The 20,071-nt window shown below is 44.3% G+C and overlaps 1 protein-coding gene across 8 annotated transcripts in view; it reads left to right on the top strand.

Annotated features, from left to right (window-relative positions):
- The window catches only part of LOC123802716 (uncharacterized), a 389,246-nt gene that overhangs the window by 360,840 nt on the left and 8,335 nt on the right, over window positions 1–20,071 (top strand). For 3 of the 8 annotated variants that reach the window (XR_015726420.1, XM_087866329.1, XM_087866330.1), the window contains exons 2-3: window positions 988–1,129; window positions 15,632–15,751. Coding sequence is in view for 6 of the 8 variants with exons in the window: in XM_087866329.1 (XP_087722455.1) it covers window positions 988–999 (12 nt within the window). In the remaining 2 variants the exon portion in view is untranslated. Of the gene's footprint in view, window positions 1–987; window positions 1,130–2,330; window positions 5,400–15,631; window positions 15,752–15,966; window positions 16,129–20,071 lie in introns of those variants that run through there. The other 5 variants (XR_015726421.1, XM_087866334.1, XM_087866333.1 and 2 more) reach the window with 4 other exon arrangements.

Below are 20,071 nucleotides of genomic sequence, written 5' to 3' on the forward strand. Positions count from 1 at the left end.
GTAAATTGCTTTCCACAGTGCCTGACATAGTAAGTGTTCAATGAACATAATCATAATAGCTATTATTTAGTAATACTTATATACTGCTCAATCTTCGATCTTTGTAGCTCAGTACTCTCTCAGGAGCCATTTCCATATATTCATTTGTCTGCTATAGATTTCTACATGGTTGTTCCAACGACACTTCATGTCCATTGGGTCAAAACAAAAACTGGGCTTTTCTCCTTCTAAACCTTCTCTCCAGGGTGCCTGGGTGGCTCAGTCGGCTAAGCATCTGCCTTCAGCTCAGGTCACGATCCTAGGATACTGGGGTCGAGCCCCACATCAGACTCCCTGATCAGCAAGCAAGACTCCCTGCTTCTCCCTCTAACTCTGCTGCTCCCCTGCTTGTGCTCTCTTGCTCTCTCTCTCCGTCAAATAAATAAAATCTTTAAAAAAAAATAAACCAGGTGATTGGTATTAAGGAGGGCACGTGTTGTGATGAGCACTGGGTGTTGTACGCAACTAATGAATCATTGAACACTACACCAAAAAGTAATGACGTACCATACATTGGCTAACGGAACATAATAATAAAATTGTTGAGAATATTTCCTGCCCCTGCCTATGGAGCCTATGGGAGGGAAATACATTTCTGCCCCTTTGATAATCTGGCTTGGCAGTTGACTTGCACTGACCAGTAGAATGTAAGAATATATGACACATGCTGGTTCTGAGTAGTTGTAAGCAATTGTGAGTGGAAGCTGTAAAAGTCATCACATGTTTCCACCATTGCTCTTTTCCCCCCTGCTGTGACACCACCATGTCCCAAATAGGGCCTGCTCCTTTTGCCTAAATCATGAATGAAAAAGATGAAACAGGGCAGCAGTCAATTTATGATGTATAGGAATGTGAACAAGAAATAAATCTTTTTTGTTGTTATGATATTAGGATCATTTGTTACTGCATCATAACCTAGCATAAACTAACTGATATAACCCCTTTCAGGATTATTCATAGAGTCTTTGAAGCAAATGTATGATGATACGGAAATCAGCGAGTCATAATGATGTGAGGCACAGTGTTCTCCAGCAAGGTAACAGAGCTAGATGTGTCGCCAAGCATCACAGATACCTCATTCGTGCATAAGGTACCGAGATTCTTCTTTTGGTCAAAGTTCTGATTGGTAAAGTAAATTGTTGCCATTTTGAAGATGTCAGTAGTGAAAGGAGTTTCCAGAAGAGGCCAAGAAAATTAGATCTAAAAAAAAAATTTTTTTTTGATACTTACATAATGGGGGGGATGGGGGTCAAAGCAGGAGCTGACTGAACCGAGAGATATCAGGAATTAATAGAGTTGCATGCTGAAAGGAAATGGCATGGCTGTGAGCTTATTTATGACCTACTTCAACATATTGGAAGAAATGTCAGCAATCTGGAGGTCGGTGACATTGCTTGACAGAAAAACAGCTTCAATTTTCTAACTCTACCACAAGCCCCAAATCAGCCTGACCATTTCTAGGGCACATCTGCTTTGCCTGGCAACAAAAAGAGTAACAATAACAATAGGTAATAACCAATGATTGCATATACTGAACTGTGTTAACAGATTAATAGATGTTAAACAGGGCATTACTTTGCCATTCTATGTGACAAGTGTGTGTATTAACAGGGTCCTTCAAGACTACTTTAGTCAATAGTAAAGCAGTTTCTAAAGCTGAGCCTTTTAGAACAGATCATTCTTTGTTGTAGGGACCGCCCTGTGCCATGTAGGGTGTTCAGGCGCATCCCTCGCCTTACACATTCGATGCCAGTAGTGCTGCCACAGTTATGACAACCAAAAATGTCTCCCAACATTGCCAAGACATCCCTGAGGTGTCTTCCTGCCGTAAAGGGAGACTCTAGTGGTGGGAAGTTAGAAACCACGGCAGAGTAAACTGAAGAGATTTTTGAGTGGACAGGCCTTTTGATTTAACTAATTAGTTCAGGTGGTTGATTAGCACTATGTTTTGCTTATAAATCAAGCCAGTCCTGCCCTAATTCCTCACAACAGTACCTACTGTGGATGGTAAATACAATCGGCATAGTCGGTCTAACATGGAGATTAGGCACCTGGCTCTGGTGTCTTACAGCCTGGGTTGGAATCCTGGTTCTGCTAATTGTTTGCTGTGTGACCTGGGCTCGGTTTCTTTACTTCTCTGCCGTTGAGTCTTTATCTATAAAATGAAATAACATAGCATATATGAAATAACGTAGGGTCGTTGAGAATTCAGTAAGTCAATGCACATAAGGTGCTTAGAACTGAGCCTAGGGTATAGAAAGCAGTCAGCTGGTCTTTACTGTTATTCTCAGCTCTGCAACTTAGATGACGTTATCGCCACTTTATGCATATGGAAGCGAATATTCAGGGGAAAATCACAGTTCAAAATCACACAGCTCCGAGGCACATGGCTGGCAAGGAAGAGGAAACAAGATTCAAAAGTCCCAAGACCAAAGTGCTTCTCCCTACACCCCTGCCTGAGTGGAAGACGGATTAAAGCCAGGTTAAACCTGGAAGGAAGAGCTCTCTTTCAGGGATAAAACTCGGAACCTGTCTGCCTGGCTTGTTGTGTTTGCGAGGAGTAACAGAAAGCCCACTGAACAGGAGGTGGGAAAACGGCCTTTACCACTGACTAGCTGTGAGAACTTGGGCAAGTCTGTCGAACATCCTGAGGCTGTTGACTCATCTGCAAAATGGACACAAAAACACCTGCTCTGCGTTCTTCACGGGTGGTGGTCAGAGAGATGTGAGAAAACCTACGCAGCAGAGCATCGTAGAGCTAGACCGCGTTCCCCAACGTCAGCGGAGCCGCCGCTCTGGGCAGAGCTGTGCTGTGCATCAGCACGTGTGAGACCTCGTCTGTCCGTGGCTGTGTCCAGCAGCTTGGCCAGCAGCTCTGCGGGAGCCACACGGCCCCGCAGGCCCCGTGCGGGGGGGCGCGCAGGAGGGCTTCTCCCGCCTGGTTCTGGTGCGGGCGGTCTGGGCGGTGACCCCAACCTGGATGCGGCAGCTGCTGCTTATCTGCCGGTAGTCAGCGACCCAGACAGATGAGGTGTCCGCAGCGACCTTCCTGCCTCCCTGAGTGTGGGAACTCGGGGCTTCCCAGGGCTGCGGGGTGGGAATGTAAGCAACACGGGCCTTGCTGACGCTGGGCCCCCACGTCCTACCTGGGCGCTGCCCTCACCCAGGAGGAGGCGCGGGAGGTCACCCGAACACCGCCCGGAGAGTGCCCACAGAGGACAGAAGCCGGGGCCCGGGGTACCCGGCGGGCTCTACCTCCCGGCCTGATTAGGACGCTTCCTGCCAAAAGTCCCACCACTGCCGCTTTTCACTGTCAGCACGGAGAGTCGGAAGTACATCCACCGGGTGGAAACCCTCCTTCCCTCCCTGTGGCCCTCGCGGGCTTATTCCTGGAGTCCCTATGTCTGTAAGTTCCTGAGAGCTTTGTAAAGGCGGCATGTGAGGCAGTTTGGGAGAAAGGGCTCCTTCTCAGCCCCCTTTCCTCGGTCTGCAGAAGGCTGGGCCCAGCCCTGGCCTCTCTAGCATGAACCCCTGCGATTGTTACTCTTCACATTGATTGGCTTCTCCATGCCTTTCATGTGTGTTGGAGTCTTTCTTAATTCCTTCCACTTGTCTGCTCTGCATTTCCTGGCTCCTCCCAAGAACGCCACTCAGAGTGATTCTGTGGCAAGATGGAGAAGCATTTTACGTTCACGTTCATGTCTTCTCTTTTTTTCTTAGTCGGCTGCTGCATCTTAATATTGGCCAGCACCTGCTCTGCATTTAACAGACGGGCCAGACCACAAAGATCCTGAGGATACATGCGCCACCATGAAAGACAAAGGGGATGACTTCTCTTTGCTTACATTCTGGATATTAGACAAGTATTCCTCAAAGAAGTCAGGGGGCTGTGGGCGCCTGTATCAGTAGGTACAAACCCAGACCAGGCTCAAGAAAGCCTCCTTGAAGCCATGTTTGGGTTGAGCCTGGACGCATGAGCATTGTTCAGGTGAAGGGTTGAGAAGAGGGGAAAGACAGCGGGAAGGAGGACGGCATATGTGAGGGCTCTGAGAGAACACAGCATCTGGGGAAGCAAAAATGAATCGTACAGCCGCTTGTGGTCTGTGACTTGGACCTCCCCCCCCCTTATGCAGTGTTTTGTCCCTAAACACTTCTGCCTACTCACCAACCATAAAACCTGTCGTGTAAGCTCTTTGAGGCTCTGCTTTCTTCCTTCCATGATCGCAATCTCAACCGATAATTTCCTAAAATGGTCTTAGAGCGTGGAGATTTCTATTTTTAACTGAATTTGACCACTTGACTCTACCTACTTATCCTGAGCAAGTGACTTAGCTTCCCTGAGCTGTGGTTCCTCATTGGTAATATGGGCCAGTGATACTTAATCATGTCTGTAGTGATGCTAATCGTAACATTTAATAATGTTTTCTCTGTGCCAGCCCCCAGTACTAAGTGCTTTTTGCAGTCGGTTGCATTTAATCCTCACAAACACCATGAAGTAGGTAATATTTTTATTGCAAAGGATTCTTGGGAAGTCTGAGTGCGATCCCCATCATGAATGTGCTCTGTAACCATTAAGGGTTAATGTAAAAATGAAATAGTATCACCACGGTGTTCAATAAGTGCACATGTAATAAATAAATAAATAAATAAATACATTCATTTGTATCTGTCTCCTGAGCAAACCAAACAAATGCAGTGGCCAGAATGCAGTGGTGTCATCGCGAAACTGCTAAGTGCATGTAATGCAAACCGCTGAAGGGAGACTTCCATAGAAGTGACCCTGACTCTCCCAAGTTTACAGTCTGACCACCACCACTGCCTGGCACGCATACACAGACCCCTGAGTGAAAGCTCAGGATCAGTTCATGAAGAGGCACTGACATTGTGTCGGACTTACCGCCCACCAAGAGTGAGGGTCTTTCAGGAGCCTGAATGCGCTGGGAGAAATTCATAAGCTTATTGCAGAATTCAGGGTTGGAGCTGAAGCCAGTGAGTCTGAGTCTTGGTATTCTCCTTAGTACATGTGTCTCCACTTTCTATCACTTTATCACGGCATTTTCTCTACTCCAAACCTCAACTCTGGGAAATTATTTATTCCCGCTGTATGCACTGGCTTCAGAATGACGGATTCTTAAACTGTCAGTGTCCAAAACTGTGGATGTGTCTAACAAACGCACATGAATAGGTACTTGTGCGCGCCTGTGTGTGTGTTTATGTGTGTGGGTGTTTGTGTACATGCTTATGAGTGTGTGAGAGTGGCTTCCTACACTTACACTCCCCCACTTGGCAAGAAGCGGCTCTGGCTCCCCTCAGTGCAGCCAGTGTGGGAGGGGACCTGACACCAAAACAAATGAGGTGAAAGAGGATAACTGTGGTTTGATGCTCTCAGATCAGATGAGAAGCAATGAATAAGAAAGTCAATGATCTGAAAATGACTTGAATAGAGGCACCGCCTAGGGATTATGTCCCCTGTAAATGATTGTAATAAACAGTTGGTTAAACTTCATGAAAGTGCTTTGAGCTTTACTATCCACTTTCCCATTCCCAATAGAGGCAGCCTGTCTTGGAGGTTAAGAGCACAGTCTGGGTTCAATATCCAACTCTATCAGATTCTGCCACTCACTAGCTGAATGTCCCTGGGCAAATCGCAATACCTCTATGCCTCTCTTTGTTCACCTCTGATACGGAGAGAGTACTAACTAGTTACCTCGTGGCGTTATTACAAGGATAAAGGAAAATGAAATGTGGTCATTGATTTGCAACCAATACTTGATGGTATTTTACAGGTGCCAGCACACATGCCTAGAGAAGTTAGCTTCCTCTTCTGGGTCCCCCTAGGTAGTGAGTGGTAGTGCCAGAGGAGCCGGGCATCCTATCCCTGTCCCAGGTCCTTTCCATTCCGGCGCGTGGATCGCCTGTCTCACACTGACATAATTGGCAGGTTACAAATGATTTTTCATGCATAACTACTTTGATTTGCACTTGTTTGCCAAATCCACACATTAGCAAGCTCAGAACCCTAGGGAAAAGGTTTACATAGGACCTTCTGAAAACTAGTCTAGATCTAGGATGGCCTGAAGGAGACCCAAAGGGTTATGTGGGTGAAGGAAAAAAATGACACCCTGTCACTCCCCCCTCCCTTGGGGACATGTGGATTACTTACTTTGTGGATTAATGTGACACAGTCTTCAATCCCACGCTGGCTATGGCCTGCCGCTCCCTCCACCATGTGGGGCGTGCGTTCAAGCAATGCAAACTCAGCAGTCAGTCTGCTTTTTACACCTGCCACTCTGCCTACTTTTTAAAAATTTTATCCCCCTTGAGCTTTAGAAAAGCAGAGATAAATGTGTTTTCAATGATCTTTGCTCAACTCCCACTATGAAAACAATCGAAAGCCAGCTGGATGAGAAGTCAGGAAGCCAGGGGCTTTCGTCCAGGTAGGACACTGGTCAGTCTTGGGCCCTCAGGCACCTTGGGTCAGTGTTTCAGCCTTTGGTTTTTAATCTGTAATACAAAAAGAAGAAAGGAGCATTTACAGAGTGCCTACTCTGTGCCAAGGGCCTTCAATTATGTCACTTTATTTAGTCCTTTAAAAAAAAACTCTACTTGATAGGAATTTTTATCTGTGTTATGCAATTGAGAAAATAAAGGGACAGGAAAGCTAAAAGCTAAATGAATTGCCCCAGGCTCAGGTGGCAAAGAGGAATCTGAGCTGAAATTTGCACCTAGGACCATCTGACTCCGAACTTTATTTACGCTTGGACTAGTAATCCAATGCAGTCTGTAATGCTCCTTTTTATTCTAATATTATGCTCGTCTGTAAGCACAGTTAATCAATAGTTGCCTGAGTTTGTTACAGTGAGTCATTCCATGGGGTCTTATTCTGAGGAGTCAGAGGCCCTGAGGAGATCCACTACATCCCTTATTTGGTCACCGTTACATTAGCTAGCCCTCCTGACATTCTAAGAAGTAGTTTTATTGCCATCAGGAGAAATCTGATACTTGCCTTCATCTTACATGCCTCTTCCAATAAGAAAAACATTTCCTTGGAGGCCCTTCACTTATCCTTCCTTAGAAACTTAATGTTTGCATAACTGACTTTACCTTCAGTTACTGAAGACTGTTCATCAACAGAGCAAAGTTATTTCACTTTATATATTTGAAAGATTCTAACCCACCTAGACTCAGGAAGTAGTATGAGAGGTACTTGCTTGATGAGAAGAGAGACGATGAGAATATTGGTGAGGAAGGAGCCCAGGGCACGGAATAACCAGCTACTCATTATTGTAGTGGAGATTGGTCCTTCCGCCTCCTGTTCCACTGAGGTGCCCCTGAAGTCCAACTCAAATGAGAACCTAACAGGCTTCAACTGCAAGCTCACTGTGTAACAGCTGGGAGAGGGGGGTACAGTGGTGTGCACCCCACTCTATGGGAGGAGAGACAGGAACACGATGTCTTACCTTTTCTTTTTGTAGTGAGACACGTATATCATCAAGCCTGGTCCTTTTACATTGTACTTATGCTCTTTAAAGATAAGGATGATGTTTATTTTATTTGTTGTTGCATCCTAAGTCTAGCCCAGTGCCTAGTGCATTGTTGGTGCTCGATAAGTATGTGTTAAATAAATGAATGGGCCAATAGGGAAGATAATTAGGGGAATCCAGGCCATCACTGGATTAAATGTTAGTTAGCGAAGCCACCTAAATCATATGATATCAGCTCCTTGAGACCAGTAACCGTGTTATACTCATCTTTGTGTTCCCTAGGATTTAGGCTTGTGGAGTAGGGGCTCAAACATTTCTCTGGAATCGAATCAGCTTTAGGGACCTCTATGATCATGTAGTAAAAACACCCTAGAGAATGATATGGTGGAAGGATGAAAAAAAGGCTAAGTGATCTGAAGTTGAGAGTGATAAGAACAATAACAGCGACCACATAATCAAACTTGGTAGTGACCAGAGGCAAGGACACTCGCGGGAAGGAATGACGCTAGAGCTGTGACAGAGTTGTCCAGGGAGGGGCTATGGTGGCTGGGTCCTGCATGCCAAAGTAGAGTCCATTCGCATTTGCACTTTAGCAAAGGTGACTCCCCCACACAACACTCTGCTCAGCAGTTGCCCCATCATCTTCCAATGACCCAAAATAGCATAACCCTCACTAGTCAGGTTATTTTTTCTTTTTCCCTGTTCTCATATGCAGCCACTTCCCGAGTATATGAGCACTAAGATGAATTCCAGCTTCTGCCTTCCTGGACCCAGTACCGCATTCCTCTTCCTCTCCAGGGACAACTCACCAAAGGGTCGAGGGGTTCACTATACCCATGACTCCTGAAGATGGCCATGCTCAGTGATTCCAAGGGGATTCCCTGTTCTACACTGTGACTGCCATGGCTGACAACTATGTCTGTTAAAGAGGAGTGAAACATGCTTTTTAATCTTTAGTGGGGCCCCTCCCCTGTTTAAGAGAGCATCTGGTTATATAAAGCCCAAGAGGGGCAGAACAGAGGACTTAGTGATGCTTCATAGGTTTCTGGCAGGGGGGTCAACTTAGAGATCGACTCAAAGCTGGCAGGAATAGGAATGAATTAATGGCTTTTGCGGGGGGTGAGTAAGGCTGCTTTAAAGCCCAGTGGGAGCAGTGAACTACGTAGATGAACAGGACAGACAGGAAATATTCTTGAATGGAACAACAATGCGGGAAACATTTGGATGAGAAAACTGAGACAAAATGAAGAAATGCAGAGAGCTTTTATGTCCATTCTGAAGGTTTGGAGACATAATAAGAGCAAACATGACCCACTCAGCACTCTTCTAAGCTCTTTAGATGTTTTACTTTATTTAGTCTTCACAACAAGTCTTTGAGGTAGATATTAGTATTATATCCACTTTACATGTAAGGAAACCAAGATAAAAACTATGGAGTAACTTACCCAAGGCTACACACAACTAAGTGGTAAAGAAATCTGGAATGTGGGCGCCTGTGTGGCTCAGTCAGTTAAGCAGCTGCCTTCAGCTCAGGTCATGATCCCAGAGTGAAGTCCCAGGATCGAGTCTGCATCAGGCTCCCCACTCAGCGGGGAGTCTGCTTCTCCCTCCGACCCTGCCCCATCTCATGCTCTCTCCCTCTCTCTCAAATAAATAAGTTAAATCCTAAAAAAGAAAAGCTGGCATTTGAAGCTTCAGCTCTATCCTATACTAACAGTTATTCAGCACTCTGTACTAGGTAGTATGCTTTAGTCTAGATCTGGGGTGACCCCAGGAGACCTAAAGAGCTATGGGTGAGGGAAAAATATATATCCTGTCACAACCCCTCCAATTATTTAGTCTGTGAATTGATGTGACACAATCTTTAATCCTATGTTTATTTGGGTTTTTTTTTACATGTATCCTTCCCACAAAATACTTGTATCTACACATCTAAGTGTGTATATGGTGTGGTATTTATGTACTCCTATGTAATTCACCGTCAGTCCTCAAGATCATGCCTCATTCTTACCTCTAGTTTTTAGCATGGTTTCCATTAGCAATTCCTGAGAGGAAATGAGCCACTCCTTCCAGTTTACAGACGGTGAAAGTGGTTTGGAGGAAGTCATTGGCTTGAGCAAGGTCACAGGTCAAGTTAGCGGCATTTGGCTTAAATCAGGATCAATAACCTCTGTCTCCCCAGCCTGATCCTTAGAGGGGCTGCCTGTCCCGGGACCTGGGCCACATTCCAAATTGGGTAATCCGGTGCATACTGCCTGTCTGAAATTCCCCTTGTGGTTTTGCTCACATCTGGTGTTTTTCACTTCTCTTTCTAAACACGTGCTTTGATCCTACTGCTGCTACAGCAGAAAGATGTCCATGGTTCCAAGGAGCACAGTTAATCTGCTGAGAGGTGAAAGATACTCCTCTCAACAGGACTTCTAAAAATAAACAATATCAGAGCCTCACTATGTCATGCTTGAAGCCCTTCCTGGAAACCCCCACGTTTTGTAAAGTCTACAGTCTCCCTACAGCTTCCAAACCTCTAATGTGCCTGGAGTCTTAGCCTCCCCTCCCCAGGTCCCCTCGAATGCCCAAAAGGTTTGAAGTCTCATGCTGTTCTTCCTTTGGGTCATTCCCAGAGTAGACAAGGGTGACACGTGGTTAAATGTCTTCCATGAGCATTCTGTGGTCATATTTCTCCATCAGTTAACACACGTTGGGCTAAGAGCTATGTATATTTACTTCCAGAAAACCTTATCTACAACTAGATGACTTGTTTTACTTATTTTGTCCAACTTTGATACTCATTTGCCTCTTACCTTATCTTTGTAAGTCTGGTTCTTAATTATAAAAGTATTTTTCCATTTCATGAAAATGTTTAGGGAAATAGAGAATAAGAAAAAAAATCCAAAATCCTGGTACTCGTAACATAACCATTATTAATTTATTAATTATTCAGGGTTTTTTACTTCCATATGCTATTTTCTTTGTATGGGTGTATGTGTATTTTTTGTTTGTTTTTACATGGCCAGAATCATAATTTACATGCAATTCTTGCATTCTCTTCTTTTCACTATTTAATATTATATTAAATGTTGCTACATAACTAGCAGATATGAAATGAAAGAAACGTGTAGACTTTGGCAAGGGGAGAGCCAAAAGCCATCCATGACCTCCCATAAACAAATGGATTAGGAATATCATTTGTGGGGACACAACTCTTCCCCAAGTTGCTGAGGTTTAAAATGGGGATAGAGAAGGCATCGCTGACCACAAAGAAGCAAAGCAGCCCAGAATTTTTGGAGACGAAGGATTAATTTGAAGTCACAAATGGCCGGATTCAAGATTCAAGACAACCCCCCTGTTAAGTCAGAGGCAAGGCTAAATGCTTTGGTAGCACCTGCCTAGACAGTCTCCAGAAAAGAGCACCTTATCACAGATATGCCCAGAAAGAGGGGTGTTTGGGGAGCACTGCTCCTCGGGAAGGAACATTTTCCCATGCGCTGTGGAAAGTTATAATAAGTAAGTTACATTACCCATTCCATTCCCGGAGAGTTTTCAGAGAAGAAATGAGGAGGCAGGGCATTCTTTATTCCTGCTGGAGGGAATTGTTTGGCTTCCTAGCTGTGTTTCCTACTTTCTCATGCTTCTTCTTTCCTTTTCAATTGCCCCATCAGACCCCCCTACACCGAACTAAGAAATGTTACCCCAAACAGATTAAGCTGTCCTCATGTAACCAATCTTTCCCCAGTCCACCTTCCAACCTCTCTTGCTTTCCTTCTCAGACTCTCCCAAACCCCAGGTGTCCAGCCAGCTCACTCTCCGCATCCACCCCTGCCTCACACAGAGCCCCAGGTGTCCAGCCAGCTCCCCTGCGCCGGCTCACTCTCCACATCCACCCCTGCCTCACACAGAGGCCAATGGCAAGTGGCGCCCACATGCCCTGCTTAGCAGCCAGGGTGAAGCCTTCTTGTGAGAACGGAGCTATCCCCTAATGAGAGGTAGGAGAACACAGCTATTATGCCCTGCTTTACTTCTTTGGAGCTGCTCTCTATCCCCATTTTAAACCACACCAACTGACCAGCAGCCAGGCACATCGGGCACCTCATGCCTCATGACAACGCTGGACGATTGGTATGGCTATTCTCCAATTACAGATGAGGAAACTGAAGCCCAGAGATGTGTGCATGTACTCATATAGAATATTGCAGGGACGTAAGGGAACTGACGAAAAACCCAAAGGTGCAGAGAAAAGTACAAAGCAAAATTACCCATCACCCACCCTCCCCTCGGAGCCACTGTTCACTTCTGTTTTTTTCTTTTTTAAGATTTATTTATCTGAGTGACAGAGAGAGCACAAGCAAGGGGAGAGGCAGAGGGAGAAGCAGGCTCCCCACTGAGCTGGGAGCCAGATGTGAGACTTGACCCCCAGACCTGGAGATTATGACCTGAGCCAAAGGCAGATGCCCAACCATCTGAGCCACCCAGGCGTCCCTGTTCACTTCTTTATATACTTCCTTTCACTGTGTGTGTGTGTGTGTGTGTGTGTGTGTGTGTGTGTGTGAAAGAGAGAGAGAGAATAATCCATGACATATATGGGGTTTGTTTTGTTTTACAAAATTGGGATGATACTACTTTTATTAGTTTGCTAGGGCGCCACAACACACTAATGTACCAGAAACTGAGTGGCTTAAACAACAGAACTCAATTCTCTCCGGTTCTGGAGGCTAGAAGTCTGAGACCAAGGCGTCTGCTGGATTGGTTCTCCCCAGGGCTATGAGGGAGACTGTGTTCCAGGCTCCTCCCCTAGCATCGGGGGCGGGGGGTTTCTGGCCATCTTTCCTGTTCCTTGGCTTCTTCTCTGCCTTCACCTTCACCTGCTCTTCTGTCTGCCTGGCTCTCCACATGACAGTATTTTTATAAGGACAACAGTTGTATTGGGTTAGGGACCCACCCTACTCCACCATGACCACATCTTCACTTGAATAATTACAATTACAATGACGCGATTTCTAAATAAGTTGGCGTTCCAGGGAACTGGGGGTTAGGACTCCAACATATCAGTTGGGGTGGGGAGAACACAATTCAACCCATAACAACTATTTACACAATATTTCATCTCTATTTTTTTTCCACTCACCATTCTATTGTGATCATTTTCTGGGACAGGTGCATTTTTGTCACGGAAGGGGACTGGAAGTTGCCCAGGGCATATGTGGGTTGGGTGGAAGGCCTGGGTGGCACATCACCTTGGGGAGCAACCCAAAGCCACGGGGGGAAGGCAGGAAATGGAAAGAACATATAGAAAGGGCAGGAGAGCTGTGAGAACATGGACCATCATCATGGTTTGCCTACCTCACGGGTTTTCTAAGTACTTCCCAGAAACAGGTGTTAGAAAAGGAAAGCTGCCAGGACCTCCCAGACCCTCCAGGCCCAGCTCCCCGCCCATACCCTCATCCTGCCTGGGAGAGCCACAGAGATGCAGACAAGAGGGAACGAGTGTGAGGGAAGTTCGGGAAGGTGAGTGTACAAGATCTGTCAGCTAGGAAGCACTGCGGTATGGTCATTAAGAAGTCCCACACAGACTCAGAGAAATGTGTTTTCAAATTCCAGCTCTGACTCTCGTGTTTCTGGAGAATGGCTTTGTTTATTTTTCTTTTAGATGGGGGCATTTTTGAGCATTTTTCTCAGCTGAGGAGAGGGATCCACTGGACAGACCTCCAAGACAGGAAGAGAAAGTAGGACTAAGTCAGCTTTCAGGAGGCCTCATTCCTGCGGCTGTCTTGCCTGCGATCGGAAAGTGGTAGACTCTGGTGTCTTTATAGGGCCACAGACCTAAAACAGTGCAATTTCAGTCAGAGATATGATTAGTCAAAAACTCTGCACACAGCATTTCTGTGGTTTTTTAAAATTAAAAATATACATTAAAATAGACATATTTTTAAATTCTGGATTTCAAGGCAATAGGCATTTAAAGTAAAATTTCAGGAAATTCATATCCAGACAATTAAGAATTGATCCCAATAACACTTTAGTGCAATTCATGGTCCCCTTAATGTAATCCTGGTTTTGGTTTTTAATTTGATAGAATCCTTTCTTTGCATTTACCTTGGATTGCTTCCTTGGGTCAGAACCCTCCAGGGCAGCCCCAGATTTCAGGTCAGTTTGGCACCAACAGCTCTTTTCAATATTTTAAGTCTTAATTTCCCAGTTGCTCAGAATTCTTCTTCCTGCCTCAATGGGAGATGGAAAGACAATGGTCCTGCTGGACTGACGGACCCAAGGTACAAAAAAGTCTCACGTTACCTTCTCAGCTTCTCATCAGCTAGGAAGGATCCACATTCGCTGTCTCACTTCCTCCCTTTCTCAGGCAGCAGAAGAAAAAAGACAAATTACTGATTTTAATTTATATCAAAACTAAACATGCACAAAGTCGACAGAATCGAGTAGTTCTATATTAATAACTAGTAGTTCCCCACTCCACCCTTTCACCACATCCTGGGGATTCCCTTCATCTCTTATGTTGAGTATTCTGGTTCCTGAATTCCACCTCTTCCTCTTTCTTGATTCACGCCATTGTTTTGGTGGAGCACATCCTCCAGTAGCTTCCTAAGAAAGAAAGCAGGGAAGACATAACACACCACGAGTGCCCTGCCCATATTCTCCTGGCACCTGCCACATCCGTGCAGTCTAAATTACCAATACAGGGGCGCCTGGGTGGCTCAGTCAGTTGAACATCTGCCTTCAGCTCAGGTCATGATCCCAGGGCCCTGGAATCAAGGCCCACATGGGGCTCTCTGCTCAGCAGGGAACCTGTTTCTCCCTCTTCCTCTGCCTGCTGTTCCCCCTGCCTGTAATCTCTCTGCCAAATAAATAAATAAATAAATATCTTTTAAAAAATTACCAGTACAAATGTCTCTTTGTCTGAGGGCTTCTTCTGGACAACAAAGGTTTGCTCATGAAGAATTAGGGATAATTAACCCCCTTCTCCCAGGGAGTAGCTCTTAACCAATGAGCAATGAGGGTTAGCAGAATAAATCCCTCAGCTTGCCCAGCCCTGAGTGGGGATAACTTTGAGCCATGATTTCCACACCGGTCTCCGAGAGTCTCCACAAGGAATCAAGTTCCGGGTGTTCACAGTAACTTCTTGGATATAATAGCTTCCTTGTTTCACTTCCCCACGGTCCTAGAGGTGTTTCCTGGATCATCTCCCAAATAAACTGCTTTTGCTCTTATGTCTTCTATCTTCCATGTCGTATCTTTTTGCTGTACTTTCTACTTTTCACATCCTCTGGTGAGTTCTTTTTTTCTGGGATCGTATTTAAATTTCTAAGATTTTTTTTGTTCTCTGTTCCTTTTAAAAAATAGCACTTAATTCATCCAACTGTCAATGGACATCTGGGGTCTTTCCATATTTGGGCTATTGTGGACATTGCTGCTATAAACATTGGTGTGCAGGTTCCCCTCCAAATCATTATTTTTGTATCCTACGGATAAAGAAGATGTGATACACACACACACACACACACACACACACACACACACACACACACTGGAATATTACTCAGCCATCAAAAAGAAGGAAATCATGCCATTTCCAATGATGTGGATGGAACTAGATAGCATCATGCTAAGTGAAATAGGTCAGTCAGAGAAAGACAAATTCCATACATTCACTCCTATGTGGAATTTAAGAAACAAAACAGAGGAACATAGGGGAAGGGAAGGAAAAAGAAAATAAGATAAAAACAGAGAGGGAGACAAACCATAAGAGACTCAACTCTAGAGCACAAACTGAGGGTTGCTGGAGGGGAAGTAGGTGGGAGGATGGGGTGACTGGGTGATGGGCATTAAGGAGGGCACTTGATGAAATGAGCATTGGGTGTTGTATGCAACTGATGAATCACTAAGTTCTATCCCTGAAACTAATAATACACTACATGTTAACTAAATTGAATTCAAATAAAAAATTTTTTAAATAAAAAAATAAAATTTAAGCAAATAAAATTAAATTTAAAATGGCATATAGAAATACATATAAATATAAAAACTATTTTTAAAAAATAAACTATCCTGTCTCATCTCTCTCAGGATACTGATAATTTTTTGCTTTCTTTTTCTCTCAGAGATGATGCCACTTCCAAATGATCTTTAGAGAATTTCTCTCCAGTGTGTCGGGTTCTCAGAAAATCTCCAGGCTGGGTGTCGGGGTTACAATCTATGTAAAGGAAGAAGGCAGGGGGTCTGTAAGTAATCTCTTTTTTTCTTCAGTATATTATCCTTCTCACAACTGTGCCTGGTCCTCCTTCTATCTTACTGTCCCAAAGAATGAGAAAATCTCCGTTTTTTGACCACTGTGGGGAAGGGTCAGTCCACTTGAGAGATGCAAGGGGAAAGGGAGGGTTGGGGGAACCTCTTTGCTTCTTGAACTTTCAACTCATCTTACTCTTTTTATCCACAGCTTTATTCACAAAATACCAAAGTTCTTGGTGCCACAAATTGCTGAGCGTGTAGAGAATTCTGAAGTATAAAGCAAGTGACATTAGCTTTCTCTTCCACTGGCTTAGAATTCACCTTACTTGGGTCTCTTGGTTCAGTTACCACACATTCATCTACATTCCAGGTTTTAAAATTATCCTGCTGTTACCCTTTTCATATTCTCTTTGTCCTTGTAGGTTTAGCCTTTAAAAAAATCCATTTACTTAAATTCTTGTTTGCTTATGTATGCATGAAGTAATTCTGGAGACTGGGGCACCTGGGTGGCTCAGTAGGTTATGCATCTGTCTTCTGCTCAGGTCATGATCCCGGGGTCCTGGGGTCCTGGGATTGGGCTCACATGGGGCTCCCTGCTCAGTGAGAAGCCTGCTTCTCCCTCTCCCTCTGCTGCTCCCCCTGCTTATGCTCTCTCTCTCTCTCTTGCTTTCTGTCAAAGAAAGAAAGAAAGAAGGAAAGAAAGAAAGAAAGAAAGAAGAGAAGAAAAGCAAAGAAAACCAAAGAAAAGCAAAGCAAAAGAAAGAAAAGAAAAGAAAAGAAAAAAGAAAAGAAAAGAAAAAAGAAAAGAAAAGAAATCCCAGAGGCACCCGTAACAAACTAGTGAAAAGCTTACAATGGACAGGAAGACAGTGGGACCCAGGCCAGTGGGAGATGTGGATGAGGGAAACTTTTTTCCTCTGAGACTTTTTACATTTTTTTGGTTTTAGAACCATGTGAATATATTACTTAACTTTGGGTTACGTTCTAGGAGGGAGTGGAGCACAATGTGTGTGTCTAATCTGTTCTCTTTACCTGGAAGGGGCAAGTGTTATTCTTCTAAATCAGCATCTTCGGGGTTGAGACCATGCAAAGCTTCCCACCAAAAGCCATTCTAAGCACGTTCAGAAGCTACAAGCAAAAATATGGACAAATTTGACTCTGTGAAAATTAAAAATTTCTGCAAGGCCCAAAACAAAATCATGAAATAATGTCAGAAAACCAAAAACAAATCGGGAAAAAATCTTTTCAACAAATATGAAAAAGGTACAGTTTCTTAAAATCTGGAGTTCTTACAAAAGAATTAAAAACAGATTGAAATCCAATTGAGAACAATAGACAAAGGAAATCTATAGAATACACAGGTATTTACAAGTACCTTTTTTTTAAAGATTTTATTTATGTATTTGACAGAGAGACAGCCAGCGAGAGAAGGAACACAAGCAGGGGGAGTGGGAGAGGAAGAAGCAGGCTCCCAGCAGAGCAGGGAGCCTGATGCGGGGCTCAGTCCCAGGATGCTGGGATCATGACCTGAGCCAAAGGCAGACGCTTAATAACTGAGCCACCCAGGCGCCCCTACAAGTACCTTTTAAGTATATGAAAATGCTCCACCCCACTCATGGTTTAATGAATCAACATTAAAATGAGAAACCACGTGTGCCTGGGTGGCTCAGTCAGTTAAGCGTCTGCCTTCAGCTCAGATCATGATCCCAGGGTGCTAGGATCAAGCCCCGCATCAGGCTCCCTTCTCAGGGGAAAAGTCTGCTTCTCCCTTTCTATCTACTTCTCCCCCTGCTTGTGTGCTCTCTCTCTCAAATAAATAAATAAAATCTTAAAAAAATTAAATGAGAAACCAGGAGCACCTGGGTGGCTCAGTCGGTTAAGCATCTGCCTTCAGCTCAGGTCACGATCCCAGGGTCCTGGGATGGAGCCCCGCATTGGGCTCCCTGCTCAGTGGGGATCCTGCTTCTCTCTCTCCCTCTGCTGCTCCCCCTGCTTGTGCTCTCTCACTCTCTCTCTGGCAAATAAATAAATAAAATCTTAAAACGAGAAACCATTTTTCACCTACCAGAATGACAACATTATAAAAATCTTATAATACACACTGATGAAGTAAGGATATGGAAAACAGGGAGACTAAGACATTTTTAGTAGGATTAAAAGTTGGTGCAGCCTCTTTGTAGTACAGTTGGATACTATCTGTCCAAAGTTTCAAAGTTATACCCTCTGGCCCAGCAACTTCACTACCAGAAATTTGTCTTATGTGTATGCTTGCACTGGGCATTAAGACATATCAAAGGCATATTTACAAGGATATTCATTACAGCCTTATTGGTAGTCATAAAAAGCCTAAGCAATGCAAATGTTCACAGAAGACTGGCTACATAGATTATGGAATCTTCATTCAGTGAAATACTAAGCAGCCATTCAAAAGAACGAGACTCCTTTATATTTATGGAATAGTCTCCAACATAGATTAAGTTTAAAAGCAGAATAAGGAACTGTGTGCATAGAATGACCCCACTGGTCTGCATGGTGGTTTTTAGAAAGTATTTTTTTTTTAAGATTTTACTTCTTTATTTGAGAGAGAGAGAGATAGCCAGGGAGAGCATGAGAGGAAAAGAAAGGGAGAAGCAGGCTCCCTGCCAAGCAGGGAGCCCATTGCGGGGCTCGATCTCAGGACCCTGGGATAATGACCTGAGCCGAAGGCAGACACTTCACTGACTGAGCCACCCAGGCGCCCCATAAAGTATTTTTTCTTACAGACATTGACAGGTTTACATACACAGAGACTATCTCTGGAGGAATATATAAGAAACTAGCTACTTTGACTACCTCTCAAGAAGGAAAGTGGCACAGTAAGAGGCCAAGAAAGGGAAGGAGATGTTGTTGTTTCTGTCTTAAATATTGTTTTTTACTTGATCTTTTTCAATCAAGTGTATGTTTTAGAAAAACAATGGATGTACTGGTCAGGGGTTTGGGTTGCAAGCCACAAAAACAAACTCCAATTAATTTAAGCAGAAGATGAATTTATGAAGGGATATCGGGTGGTTCACAGGTGCTGCAGGAGGACCGGAGACCCCAGGTTTAGCAGCGAGCCAGAAACGCCTTCTCGAGTTATGCTGCAGAACAAGGGCGTGAAGGGTAACGCTGCTGGGACGGGACACCCCGAGTCCAGATGCCCATCCCTGCTGCTTGAACCTCCAGCACAGAAACCTACCAACGTCGTCTATATTCGGGGCTGCTTCAAAGCATGACGGGAACTCCAAAGTCATCTAGTCCAACCTCATTTGTGGATCAAGAACTGAAATAGTTCTGGGGGCGGGGGCAAAGCAGGTGGTTAGAGGCTTCACCCAAGATCGCCAAGCCAGGAGAGTAATAGAGCTGGTACTTCTCTAAGACCCGTGCCCATCGCATTGTGTTGCTTTCTGCAACTTTAAGAGGAAGAGGGAGGGCAGTGTTCTCTTTGTAAACACTCAGATGTTCAGATCACACTCGATTTCTCAGACAGCACGGCTGGTGCTCCATGCCTGACTTGCTGCCTATGAGCTCTGCCGTGAGGTTTTACTCTTGCCTTCTGCATGCCTTTCTAACCTCCTTTAATTCTTCTTTAATTTTAATTCCGGTAGAGTTAACATACAGTGTTATTTTAGTTTTAGGGGCAATATAGTGATTCAACAGTTCACTGTATCAGTGCTCATTGTGATAAGTGTGCTCTTAATTCCCTTCACCTAGTTCACCCATCCCCCCACCTCCCTCTGCTAACCATCGATTGTTCTCTATAGTTAAGAGAGTCTGTTTTTCAGTTGGTCTCTTTTTTTTTCCCTTTGTTCATCTGTTTTGTTTCTTAAATTCCACATATGAATGAAATCATACGGTATTGGTCGTTCTCTGACTGACGTATTTCATTTAGCATTACCCTCTCTAGCTCCATCCATGCTGTTGCAAATGGCAAGATTGCATTCTTTTTTGTGGCTGAATATTCCATTAACTCTTTTCTGGGACTGCCAGTTTTGCACTTCCCAATCTTCTCATGGCAATTTGTATTACTTCTCAAACCTGGCTTTATTACTTGCTGATGTCTCGGGAAAATATTGAATAAGACATAGTATTAGATGGATGACAAAAGGAGAAGAAACAAAAAAAGACAAGTTCATGTAGGTGCCAATCATTTATTTGGGGAATGGTCATTTAATGCTAGATAATGAGGACAAGGGTGAGCTACAAATCAGAACTAGATACATTTCTTGCTCTGTAGAAGCTTACTTTCTAGAACAGTTGCTCCAAACTCTTTTCATCATGCCACTCAAGCCAAA

The sequence above is a fragment of the Ursus americanus genome, chromosome 12 (genome assembly GCF_024610735.1).
Source record: "Ursus americanus isolate L20-20 chromosome 12, mUrsAme1.1.p, whole genome shotgun sequence".
NCBI lineage: Eukaryota > Metazoa > Chordata > Mammalia > Carnivora > Ursidae > Ursus > Ursus americanus.